The 14,167-nt window shown below is 47.1% G+C and overlaps 1 protein-coding gene across 1 annotated transcript; it reads left to right on the top strand.

The window, feature by feature from the left end:
- Nucleotides 1-822: 822 nt before the first annotated feature.
- Nucleotides 823-1,440, top strand: LOC109755957 (uncharacterized). The gene has a single exon (XM_020314833.1). The coding sequence runs from the start codon at nucleotides 823-825 to the stop codon at nucleotides 1,438-1,440; it is 618 nt and encodes a 205-aa protein (XP_020170422.1).
- The last annotated feature ends 12,727 nt before the right edge of the window (nucleotides 1,441-14,167 follow it).

The following is a 14,167-nucleotide window of genomic DNA, read 5'->3' as shown; positions in this document are numbered from 1 at the left end:
GGCCCCGTAACATCTTCAACTAAAATCAGTGTTTTTTGCTATTTCTTTACAAACTAATATACAAATGGCATATCCATGTCTATTCTATCAACATAGTAATTCAAACAATGTTATTTCGGACAAACATAATTGAACATCATTTCAAAAAAATAATTTATGAAATTTGATTCAAATTCAAACATAACAAACGGATCATTTGATGTAAAAAAATACGAAGAAGTTTATTGACCAAGAAGCGACCACAAATGCTCAAAAATACTATCACAAAGTTCTTCATGCCCCGCACGGTTTTAGAGCAACTCCAACGCGCCGACCCATTTCGTCCGCGCGTGTCCATTTGGGTCGCCGCGGACAGGAAAGTCAGCCCAACGCGCCGACCCAAACGGACGCGCTTTCACTTTTCGTCCACTTGCCGACCCATTCCCGGCCCAATTCTGAGTCTAATTTGCGTCGTCGCGGACACGAAGCAAGCCCTCGCCCGCCCCGCCCCGCCCCGCCGCCACCGCCACCCAGTTCCGGTGTCTCTGCCAACAGTCTGTGGCTCCATACCTCCCCCCACGCTGCCACCTCCCACGTCGCCGCTAGCACCGCCTCGCCGTCGGGCCACCACAGCTTTCGACCCCCCCCACTCCGACATCGCCAGCAGCATGAAGTCGCCCCGGCCAGCTCCTTCTTCCGACGCCGCCGCGCTCGCCTGATGCCGCCACGCTCATCGGACGCTGCCAGGCCTGCCCGCTGGTTAAGGGGAGGCACGCGGCTCTTCGCCGGCTAGCTTCTCCGTCAACGCCCGCACGTTGTTCGACAGTTTGCCTCAAGGAACAAATGGACTCCGCCGACGAGTTGTTTTTCCACAATTTTCTGTGCGACTCCGACGATTCCTCATCCGATGATGAGGAGATGGTGGCTGATGTGTTGGTCCATGACCACCTTAATAGGCAGCGGCCGTTGTTCCGGGGCTCGATCCTAGGGCACACTCCAGCGTTGAATCGCAACCAAGAGAGCGGCCATTTCCTTCTTTGGAAGGACTACTTTGACACATCTAACCCGCTATTCAAACATCAGAAATTCCGGCGGCATTTCCGTATGGCTAGGCATGTTTTCAACCGTATTAGAGAGTGGGTGGTCAGATATAGTAATTATTTCGAATGCAAAGAGGATGCCTTTGGAAAGATTGGCTTCTCATCTTATCAGAAATGCACTTCAGCTATCCAGATGCTTGCATACAGAGTGCCCAGTGATCTCATTGATGAGTACATCCGTGTGAGCGAGTCTACATGCCTAGAGTCCATGTACATGTTCTGCAAGACTGTGATTGCTGTGTTTGGCCCTGAGTACTTGAGAGAGCCGACTGCTGAAGATACAACCCGCTTGTTGGCCATGAATGCCAGCAGGGGCTTCCCAGGGATGCTTGGCAGCATAGACTGCATGCAATGGGAGTGAAAGAACTGACCTTCTGCTTGGCAAGGGCAGTATACGGGCCATGGCAGGGCTTGCACTGTCATACTTGAGGCAGTGGCCTCACAAGATCTCTGGATCTGACACTCTTTCTTTGGAATGGCCGGATCACACAATGATATCAACGTGCTTCAACGTTCGCCAGTGTTTGCAAGGCTTGCCGAAGGCAACAGCCCGCTGGTCAATATTAACATCAACGGCCACAACTACAACAAAGGTTACTACCTAGGCGACAATATCTATCCTTAGTGGACCACTATTGTGAAGACAAACCCCAACCCTATCGGAGAGAAGAGAAAAAGATTTGCCCAAGAGCAAGAGACTGCTAGGAAGGATGTCGAGCGTGCCTTTGGTGTTCTGCAATCTCGATGGGGCATCGTCGCGTATCCTGCTAGAACTGGGAGCACCAAGAAGTTGTGGGAGGTGATGACTGCTTGTGTGATCATGCACAATATGATCGTAGAGGATGAGCGTCTGGAACATATTTATGATCAAGGGTTTCAGTTTGAGGGTGACAATGTTTTGCCTGAGCATGGAGGAGGAGCGCCAACGTTTGCACAGTTCACCCTATTTCATCATCAAATGCGTGATTGGCAAACTCACGTTCAGCTGCAAAATGATTTGGTTGAGCATGTGGGCTCATGTTGGCAACCAATAGATGTATATTTTTTAATGTATTTGAGACAAATTAATTTTTATTCGGCTTGTAAACTATGCTAAATTTATTTGGTTGTGAAACTATGCTATTTTTTTTTGCTTGTGAAACTATGTTATTTTTATTTGCTTGTGAAACTATGCAAAATGTGTGTATATGTGTGTAGGGCCACGAACAATGGCAAAGTGAGCTCATAGAACCCCAAATGTCTGCTCAATATCCTTTCTACATGCTTCTTGACGCCTCACAAAGTGAATATCCTTGATAACTTTAGGGTTTGGTATTGCCTTCACAAAAGTAGACCATGAAGGATATGTGTCATTAGCAAGATAGTAGCTCATGCTATATTGATGGCCATTGAATTTGAAGTTCACCAGTGGTGCCTCTCCAACAGAAACCTTGAAAACAAATGGGATCTTTGCAAAATATTCAGTCATTATGAGATCCTAGCAATGCAAAATATTAATGCCAACTCGAAAGATGATTTGATGGCACAACTTTTAGAATTATTGTTGCATCTTTACCTTTTCCTTTGAATTGTCCATGCAATGTTGTAGGACTTCTTCTAGTTCCAATGCATGCAATTGATGCTTCCAAGCATACCAGGAAATCCCTTTGATGCACCCATATCAAGAAGTCTTGAAGTGTTCTCTTCATTTGGAGCTTTGAGATATTCTTCTCCAAATATCTAAACGATAGACTTCACAAATTTCTTCAAACTCTGTATGCAAGTGCTCTCAGCCATTCCAATGCAATCATCGGTAGAATCAGCTGGCTAGCCATATGCAAGCATGCACACTGCCGCCGCAACCTTCTTCAAAGCACCATGACCTTGTTAGCCAGCTGCATTTCTTCTCTGCACAAAGTACGACAATGATCTTCTATGGTACACGCAATATGCAAGACTAAATCCCTCAACATTCGGAACGTTCCCCTAAAAGTTAACATGACCGGCTTGCTTGTTCCAAGGGACTAAAATACGCTGAGGGGCTAAACTAACCGCCTCAGCTTCTTTTTTTCCATTGTATCCGCATATAAAGCAACCGTCATTTCAAGTTTGTCATCCTCATTGATACGTCCATTTTGCATCATGTTTTCCTACTGTTATTTATAATGTTTTTATGCTTTATAAACTTTATTGCGTAATTCTAATGCCTTTTCTCTCATAATATGCAAGGTTTACACAAAGAGGGAGAATACCGGTAGCTGGAATTCTGGACCTGCACATCTCCAAATGAGCTGAAATTTTACGGAGAATTATTTTGGAATATATAATAAATATTGGAGAGAAGAACTATCAGAGGGGGGCTTCCAGGTGTCCACAAGACACCAGAGCGCGCCCTGGTGGGTAGTGGGCAGCCTGGCCCACCTCCGGTGCCCATCTTCTGGTATATAAGGTCTTTTGACCTAGAAAAATAAATAAAGGGAGGACTTTTGGGATGGAGCACCACCGTCTCAAGGCGGAACTTGGGCAGGAGCACTTTTGCCCTCCGGCGGAGCGATTCCGTCGGGGGAACTTCCCTCCCGGAGGGGGAAATCGAAGCCATCGTCATCACCAACAACCCTCTCATCTTTGGGAGGCCAATCTTCATCAACATCTTCAACAACACCATCTCATCTCAAAACCCTAGTTCATCTCTTGTGTTCAATCTTTGTACCGGAACCTCAGATTGGTACCTGTGGGTGACTAGTAGTGTTGATTACATCTTGCAGTTGATGCTAGATGGTTTATTTAGTGGAAGATTATATATTCAGATCCATTATGCTATTTAATATCCCTCTAATCTTGAGCTTGAATATTATTTGTGAGTAGTTGCCTTTGTTCTTGAGGCCACGGGAGAAGTCATGTTGCAATTAATCATGTGAATTTGATATGTGTTCGATATTTTGATGATATGTATGTTGTGATTCCCTTAGTGGTGTTATGTGAACGTCGACTACATGACACTTCACCATCTTTGGGCCTAAGGGAATGCATTGTGGAGTAGTTATTAGATGATGGGTTGCTAGAGTGACAGAAGCTTAAACCCTAGTTTATGCGCTATTCCGTAAGGGACTGATTTGGATCCATACGTTAAATGCTATGGTTAGATTGTTATCTTAATTCTTCTTTCGTAGTTGCGAATGCTTGCGAGGGGGTTAATCATAAGTGGGAGGCTTGTTCAAGTAAGAACAACACCCAAGCACTGGTCCACCCACATATCAAATTATCAAAGTAGCGAACACGAATCAAACCAACATGATGAAAGTGATTAGATGAAATTCCCGTGTGCCCTCAAGAACGCTTTGCTTACTATAAGAGACCATTCCAGCCTGTCCTTTTCTACAAAAAGGATTGGGCTACCTTGCCGCACTTTATTTACCGTTATTATTACTTGCTCGTTACAAATTATCTTGCTATCAAACTACCTATTACCGACAATTTCAGTGCTTGCAAAAATTACCTTGCTGAAAATAGCTTGTCATTTCCTTCTGCTCCTTGTTGGGTTCGACACTCTTACTTATAGAAAAGACTACGATTGATCCCCTATACTTGTGGGTCATCACTCATCCTTATGCAGGAGATGGAACGAAGCATCCGATATGGAAAACAATCCTTTGAGGGGTTTGTTCGGGGTATCTTCACCTCGACCGGAAACACAAAGAGTTGCCCCTCAACCTACTGAAAATATTAGTTATGAAATTCCTCAGGTATGATAGAATAACTGCTAGCTAATCCTTATGCAGGAGATGGAACGAAGCATCCCGATATGCATTTCTTACATGTTTAAGCTTGCAGGTTTACCCGGAGATGAAGTTAAGAAGAAGGTTTTCCCTTTATCTTTGGGTGGAAAAGTATTGACATGGTATAGGCTATGCGATGATATTGGATCTTGGAACTGGAATCGATTGTGAAAGGATCAAAATAGTTGACTAGAGGGGGGGTGAATAGGCAACTAACAATTTTAGCTTTTCTTTACCAATTTAAACTTTGCATCAAAGTAGGTTGTCTAGATATGCAACTAAGTGAGCAACCTATATGATGCAATGACAACAAGCACACAAGCAAGCAAGGGATTTAACACAAGTAAGCTTGCGAAAGTAAAGGGATGAGATAACCAAGAGTGGAGCCGGTGAAGACGAGGATGTGTTACCGAAGTTCCTTCCTTTTGAGGGGAAGTACGTCTCCGTTGGAGCGGTGTGGAGGCACAATGCTCCCCAAGAAGCCACTAGGGCCACCGTATTCTCCTCACGCCCTCACACAATGCGAGATGCCATGATTCCACTATTGGTGCCCTTGAAGGCGGCGACCGGACCTTTACAAACAAGGTTGGGGCAATCTCCACAACTTAATTGGAGGCTCCCAACGACACCACAAAGCTTCACCACAAAGGACTATGGCTCCGCGGTGACCTCAACTGTCCAGGGTGCTCAAACACCCAAGAGTAACAAGATCCGCTAGGGATAACTGGGGGGAATCAAATTTCTCTTGGTGGAAGTGTAGATCGGGGCCTTCTCAACCAATCCCGAGCAAATCAACAAGTTTGATTGGCTAGGGAGAGAGATCGGGCGAAAATGGAGCTTGGAGCAACAATGGAGCTTATGGGGGAAGAGGTAGGTCAACTATGGGGAAGAAGGCCTCCTTATATAGTGGGGGGAACAATCCAACTGTTACCCCCCACAACAGCCCCGCAGAGGGCGGTACTACCGCATAAGGCAGCGGTACTACCGCTGAGAACAGCGGTACTACCGCTTCTCCGGCGGTACTACCGTGAAGATTGGAGGGCAAGGGAGATACGGACTCGAGCGGTACTGCCGCGGTGGTAGGGCGGTACTACCGCTCATGAGCGGCACTGCCGCTCTACTGCCGCTACGAAGTACCGCACAATCCGACATGAAAAAGACCCCTCGAGTCGACGCAGTAGGGTCCTGGTACCGCAGCGGTACTACTGCTGCGGACCCACCGGCGGTACTACCGCTGTGGAGCGGTACTGCCGCCTGTGACTCCTAAGCGGTACTATCGCTGGGTACCGCGGTACTACCGCTGGGACCAGACTCAGCCCAAAGAAGGGGGAAAGAGACCTCCAAAGAAGCGGAAAGGCTCAGAGGGTGAAAAGAGGATGTGTACGTGTTGATTCCACCCTAGCCTTACCAAAACTGACCCCCTCTTGATAGTACGGTGACTCCTACGAAACTAGCCCACCAGAAAAGAAGCGAAAGAGCTACACCGTCTTGAATGACACTCCGAGGGGAAAGAAATCGTCTTGTGCCAAATGATGAATCTTTGAAATGCTCAAAGCACACGATTAGTCCGCAAACATGTTGTCATCAATCACCAAAACTACATCTAGAGAGATATGCCTTAACAATCTCCCCCTTTTTGGTGGATTGATGACAACCAGGGATTTGCACAAGGATATACCATGAAAGTAAAGAAACTTATAACTACAAAATATAGACGGGCTCCCCCTGAATGTGTGCATCCAGTTAGTAGTGCCTTTGGAATGTAGGACACACACATTAGGATCAACACTCCCCCTATATTTTATAGTCCAACAACCTAAGCATAGGAAACATGAGAGCAGGTAATATAATAGGATAGACAAGAAACTCATAAGATACTAAAGTACTAGAAAGACATAGATAAAGATAAGGTAGCATATGTCTTACACCATATATCTGGAACTTAGGTCTCACTGGCACACAACCAAACAAGGCAGATGGCGAGAAAACACAATGACACAACAAAGAAAACGACGACACCAAAAAGCACACCATAAAGCACAAAACCCAACAAATCCCTAAGCTCTCTCCCCCTTTGGCATCGAGACACCAAAAGGGCAAAGAACGACGCTACGGCTCCAGGTGAAGGCAAACTGAGGAGCTCTCTCATCACATCCTGGCAGGGTCATCTGCACTGCCATCTTCAGTCGGGAACTGCTCGGTGTCGGAATCGGTCCACGGACAGTGCTGCTGAATCCACTCCTCTTCCTCAGTGATTTGGCCCTCAGACCCACTGACAACGGTCGCACCCAGCTGACGCATGAGCTCCTTGTGACGCCCCCTGGCCTTCTTCTCAGCCACATGAGTCATGTACTGACCAAGAGACTCCATGCAGAGGAGCTTCTTCATCTTGCGCTTGATCTTCTTTGCCCAAGAGGGCTCTGTCCCAGCCCCGTCCCTGGTCTCCATGTCAGCAGCAGTAGATGGACCCCCGGATTTAGGGGCTGGGGCGCCCCAACTGTCCTTCTTCCTCAGACGCTTGATCTCATGAGAAACCAATTCTCCAGTTTCCAGCATCACCTGGGGAAAGACACGTGCCCAGGCCTTCTCAATGAGCAGCATGATGAACGGACCATAGATCGGGCACTTGCGCTCAGAAATGGCAGTGAGAAGTTCAGACCACATAACATGAGAAATGTCCAGGGACTCTCCAGTGTTTGCTTCCTTCTCATGCTGGCAGAAGAGAAGCATATCCACGAGATAGGAGTGGACCATATCCAGATTCCCGATGCGAGGAAAGAGGGTCTCTCGAAAGACACGATGAAGGATGTCCAGGTAGGTAGACAACTCATAGGTTTCCTTCTTAGTCGCAGGGTGAACCTTCACAGTGCAGTAGGGCCAGAGGGCTTGCTTGTGAGTGGAATTGACGTTGCGGTGAGGGCGAAAGCCGACAGGAGTCTCAAGACCGCGATCTTCCACCTCAAGTAACTCCATGAAGGCCTTCCACTTGACAGACAGTAACTTGCCATTTGTCATCCAGGTCAGAGTCCTTTCTTCATCAGTGCCAAGATGGACAGTAGCATAGAATTGAGCCACCAAATCTGCATCAAAGTCCTTGTTGAACTGCATGATTCTGAGAATGTTTAGCTGAGCACACATTTGAAGAGCTTCACCAAAATATTCAGGGTCCTTTTCCATGGCATCCGTGTCGATGGAGCGAACATCAACATAGAGATTCTTCTTGGCCTTGATCACATCAAAGTAGATGGCAAACTGAGAGCGGTTCCAGAATGGGCGGTTGACAAAATTGGGTTCTTGATCTTCCGCATAGGGGTTGCGGCGACGCCTTTCCCAGAACTCCTTAGCAGATAACTCAGTCACAGTCTTGCCCCTTGGCTTCGGCCTGTTGGCAAGTTTCTTCTGGTGTGGAGGCAGAGGTGCCGCACTCAAGGAAGCACCTACTGACTCAGAGGTGCGGTAGCGCTTTGATGTTGCATGACCGGGGTTGACACGGCGGACTTGCTGCTCAGGATGTTCATCACCTGGAACCAAACACACGAACAGAAGAACCAACACGAAAGAAAGAGCGTAAGCTTCCAAACAAAACAACATGGATCAAACAATGGTAGGAAAATGATGGAATCTGGCAGGCAGCAGTAGTACCGCTGGCCATAGGCGGCAGTACCGCGCGAGCGGTAGTACCGCTCCAGCGGGAGCGGTAGTACCGCTCAAGACTGGGAAACGGCGGTTCCTACTGCTGTGGTCAGATCCGGCACTACCGGACTGCCAAATTCAAAAATACTCCTACCAAAACTTAATCCACACAGTCTAGACGCCTTCTCCACACTACTCAAGCCGAGATTTAGCCAAAAATCTAGAGATGCAACCACTATTGCCCCAAAAACGCTAGATCTGAGAGCTAGACATAAAGAGAGAAGGAACGAGGGCAATACCGGCATCCAGGGCAAGAGGACGAGGTGGGGATCGACTCCACCAAAGGGAATGGAGAGAGAAGGCCCGGAGACGGCGGCCCGCCGGAGCCCTCCCGCGGCGAGGCGAGGTTGGAGAGAGGAAGAGGGACGAGGGGGCGGTGCGAATGGGTATGGTGGAGGAGAAACCTCCCTCTGCCCCGACATAACCCCCTGGTCCCGCCCCCAGCGGTAGTACCGCTCGGATGGGCGGTAGTACCGCATGTCAACATAAGCGGTAGTACCGCGCACCACCAGCGGTAGTACCGCCCAGCCAAGACCCCAAAGACTAGACACAAAAGGCTTAGCTCAAAAAGAAAAGAAAAACAAACGGCAAGAAGAGAGAGCAAACACAAAGCAACAAAAAAACAAAAACACCAGCAAGAGGACAAGAACCACACACCTCTTCAAGAGAGGGCGGTGGCCGAGGCCACCTATGTTTGAGTCAATTGGTATGGCACCGCGAAGAACTATCCTTGGGCCCATGACCAAAACACGTCTTTGAAGCACAAGTACCATAAAAATGGCTAATGTGAAAGAGTTGATCAATTTATGCATAATAAGGGGAGGGAGAGTTCATTAAGAGAACAACACTCCCTCTATGTCCATGCCTACACCTAAACAAGATAACAAGTCGGGTATGGTGGGGAGTGCAAGTGTTCAAGCAACATTGCTCGAATCAATGATATTTAGCTCATGCCTTAACTCGCGAAATCTTGCTTCATCCAACGGCTTCATGAAAATATCTGCAAGGTTATCATGAGTGTTGACATAGTTGAGCTCGATCTCCCCTCGCCTAATATGATCCCGGATGAAGTGATACCGAATCTTAGTATGCTTCGTCTTGAAGTGTTGCACCGGGTTGAGAGAAATCTTGATGGCACTTTCATTGTCACACCAAAGAGGCACTTTGTCACAAATGACACCGTAATCCTTTAAAGTTTGCCTCATCCATAAGAGTTGTGCACAACAACTCCCGGCCGCCACATACTCCGCTTCGGTGGACGAGAGAGACACACAACTTTGCTTTTTAGAAGACTAACTTACCAAAGAGCAACCAAGGAATTGGCACCCTCCGGAAGTGGACTTCCTATCCACTTTGTATCCCGCCCAATCGGAGTCCGAATACCCTACAAGCTTGAAGTTTGCTCCTCTTGGGTACCATAAGCCAAAGTTTGGGGTATGAGCCAAATATCGAAAGATTCGCTTGACCGCCACAAAGTGGCTTTCCTTAGGTGCGGCTTGAAAATGTGCACATATTCCCACACTCAATATGATATCCGGTCTAGATGCACAAAGGTAAAGTAATGAACCAATCATGGAGCGATATACCTTTTGATCCACCACTTTACCATTGGGATCGATGTCAAGTTGGCACTTGGTGGGCATTGGAGTGGACGCCGACTTGACATCACTTAGCTTGAGTCTCTTGAGCATGTCTTGAGTGTATTTGGCTTGGTTGATGAAGGTTCCTTCTCTTCTTTGCTTTACTTCGAAACCGAGAAAGAACTTCAACTCTCCCATGGAAGACATCTTGAACTTTGAGGTCATGAGTGTGGCAAATTCCTCATTGAAAGCTTTGTTAGGGGAACCAAAGATAATGTCATCAACATATAGTTGGCACACAAACAACTCCCCTTTGACCTTCTTAGTAAAAAGAGTGGGGTCGATTAGCCAACTTCAAACCCACGATCTTGTAACAACTCGGTAAGGTGGTCATACCACGCACGTAGGGCTTGTTTAAGGCCATAGAGTGCCTTATCGAGTTGATACACATGATCGGGAAAGTAGGGATCCTCGAACCCGGGGGGTTGCTTGACATACACCAACTCATTAATAGGACCATTAAGAAAAGCACTCTTCACATCCATTTGTTGCAACTTAAAGTTGTGATGAGAAGCATAAGCAATCAACAAACGAATAGATTCAAGGCGAGCAACGGGAGCAAAGGTTTCACCGTAGTCGATACCCTCGACTTGGGAGTAGCCTTGTGCTACCAATCGTGCCTTGTTGCGGATGATGGTCCCATGAGCATCTTGCTTGTTCTTGAATATCCACTTGGTTCCAATGACATTGTTGTTCCCCGTTGGCCTTGGCACTAATCTCCACACCTTGTTGTACTCGAAGTTGTTGAGTTCTTCATGCATGGCATTGAGCCAATCCGGATCTTCGAGAGCTTCATATACCTTTTGGGGTTCCACACAAGAGACAAACGCGTGATGTTCACAATAGTTTGTCAATTGTCTACGAGTGCTTACCCCCTTTTGAATGCTTCCAAGCACATTCTTCATGAGATGACCCTTGGTGGAGAGCTTGGAAGCAATCTTGGCGGCACGACGCTCCAATTCCTCCTCGGTGGTGAGTTGAGGAGCCGTCACTTGATCATCTTGAGCGCCGTCTTGAGCTTGTTCTTGATCTTGAACTTGCTCGGAGGAGAGAACTTGACCTTGGGAATCACTTGGTGTGTCTCCACCGTCTTGAGCATGATCTTGCCCTTGGTCTTGTTCATGAGGTTGAGGGCCTTCACTTTGTTGTTCGGAAGCGTGTGGGCCTTGGGTTGGTGATGGCTCCACTTGAGTGGAGCATTGTCCTTCTCCTTCGGCCACAAGGGGTTCCTCAATGGGTAGGATAAAACCAACACCCATTCTTCTTATGGCTTGAGGAGGAATTTCATCACCTACATCACAAGTGCCACTTTGCTCCACTTGGGAGCCGTTATTCTCATCAAACTCCACGTTACACGCCTCCTCAATAAGTCCCGTGGATTTATTGAGGACACGGTAAGCATGAGAGTTTGTAGCATAACCAACAAATATGCCTTCATATGCTCTAGCCTCAAATTTAGACAACCGAACACCTTTCTTGAGAATGAAACACTTACACCCGAACACCCGCAAGTACTTGAGGTTGGGCTTGTTACCGGTGAGTATCTCATATGGAGTCTTGTTCAAGCCCTTGCGGAGGTAGAGCCGATTGGATGCATGACACGCGGTGTTGATGGCTTCGGCCCAAAAGTTGTATGGAGACTTGAACTCCGCCATCATGGTCCTTGCGGCATCCATTAACGTCCAGTTCTTCCTCTCCGCAACACCGTTTTGTTGAGGGGTGTAAGGTGCGGAATATTGATGCTTGATCCCCTCATCACTAAGAAACTCATCTAAGGTGTAGTTCTTGAACTCGGTGCCGTTGTCACTTCTTATTGTCAAGATCTTTGCATTGTGTTGACGTTGGGCTTCATTTGCAAAGTCAATGACGGTTTGTTGGGTCTCACTCTTCCTCTTGAAGAAATACACCCAAATGTATCTTGAATAGTCATCCACAATCACCAAGCAATACTTTCTACCCCCAAGACTATCAAAGGATGGAGGCCCAAAGAGATCCAAATGAAGGAGCTCCAAAGGCCTCTTCGAGTAAATGAGAGTCGTGGGAGGGTGAGCTCCAAAGGCTACTTTAAGAGTCTTGCTCCACAAGAGGGCCACGGTATCAATATCAAAGAAGGTGGCAAAACCCATGATTGCAAGTTGACGAACGGAAAGTAAATTGTATGCAAGGGACTCAACAAGCATGACTTTCTCGATCGTGAGATCATGAGAAATGACTACTTTGCCGAGCCCCAATACCTTAGAAGACGAGTCATCACCCCACTCGACATTGGTGGGCATAGATGGAATCTTGTGCACGTCCACCACCAAGTCCTTGCTGCCAGTCATATGATTTGTAGCTCCACTATCGAGCAACCATGACCCCCCACCGGAAGCAAACACCTACAAGAGATCAATGCTTGGTTTTAGGTACCCATTTTGTAATGGGTCCTTTGATGTTAGTAACAAGGGTCTTAGGAACCCAAATAGACCATTCAATATAGTCATGAGGAGAACCAACAAATTTGGCATAAACATGCCCATCACTAGCACGGCATAGCACATAAGAAGGATTAAAGTCGCCGGCTTTGTTGGAAGAGGTGGCATTGCCCTTCTTGACACTGCCACCCTTCGCATTGTTCTTCTTCTCCTTGGAAGCACCCTCTCCCTCCTTCACAAAAGTTAGCTTGAGAGGAGGAGGTCGTTTGGTTTTGTCATTCTTCTTCTTGTTCTTGGGCTTGGGTGCGAACCCAATCCCCTCCTTGGCCACAACTTCCTTTTGATTGCTCAAAAGGTCGTTGAGGTTCTTCTCACCTTGTATGCATGACACAAGGCCTTTCTCAAGTTGCTCCTTCAACTTAGCATTCTCCTCAACAAGATGCACATGCTCACAACAAGGGTTAGTAGCATTTGCATTATCAATTGACCATATGAGGAAAGGTGGCTTTCTCCTTAGTTAGCTTCACTTGGAGTTGATCATGAGACTCCTTGAGGCTAGCATGAACACCCTTCAAGACTTTGTGAGCCTTGTCGAGAATGTCAAACTCCTCTTTGAGTCTAGCAAGATCAACCCCAAGCTTTGCCTTCTCGGAGTTTAGCACACGAGACACAACAAGAGCATGATCAAGATATTTCTTTAACTTAGCATGATCATCGTTGTATGACTCCTCAAGAGCCAAACGAAGACCACGCTCTTCGTCAAGAGCATTGGAAAGATCCGAAATCTCATCGGCATAGTCACGACTATGCCCCTCCATCTTAGAGATGGTGTCTTCGTGAGCCTCAATCATGTCATTGGCTTCACCAAGTTGTTCCAAGAGAGCAACGAAGTGCTTCTTGGGTTTACCCTTGAGTTTACCCATAAATGTCTCAAACTCATTTTCCTCCACATTTGTCCCCTCATGTTCATCAATGCTATCCGTCGAAGAAGGATGATTAATGATGGTAGTTTTGATGTTGGGGGTTACCTTGTTGGTGGCTTTAGCCATGAGGCACTTGGCGGTGATGTTCTCATTGGGTGAGTCGAAGAGAGACATCCGTGGAGTCATCGCAATGGCAACGGAGGCCATGGCAACCGACTCACCATCTTCATCATCGTCATCATCCTCATTGTACTCTTCTTGTACCACCAATGCCTTGGGAGGAGTCTTCTTGGTGAAGTTGTTCTTGTTGGGGAACGACTTGGCCTTGTCCTTTCGAATGAGCTTGCCACCATTGTCTTCCCTCTTCTCGTAAGGGCACTCCGCAACAAAGTGGCTCACATTGCCATAATTGAAACAAGTCCTTACTCGTTGTTTGCCCTTTGTGCCACTTGAATTGTTCTTGTTGAAGTTTGGCCTTGTGTTCTTCTTGCTCCAAAATTGCCTTGAAGCAAGAGTCATGTGTTCATGATAGGCATACTTCGTATCTTCGAGGTTGCTCTCTTCTTCTTCCTCTTCATCCTCTTCCTCCATACTAACCTTGGCCTTTAGAGCAAGGTTGGGCTTCTTTACTCTTTGAGAGCGAAGAACCGCATTATCGGCGGT

Source organism: Aegilops tauschii, chromosome 5 (assembly GCF_002575655.3).
Source record: "Aegilops tauschii subsp. strangulata cultivar AL8/78 chromosome 5, Aet v6.0, whole genome shotgun sequence".
NCBI classification, from domain to species: domain Eukaryota; kingdom Viridiplantae; phylum Streptophyta; class Magnoliopsida; order Poales; family Poaceae; genus Aegilops; species Aegilops tauschii.
This window is presented reverse-complemented; position numbering and strand designations above follow the sequence as displayed.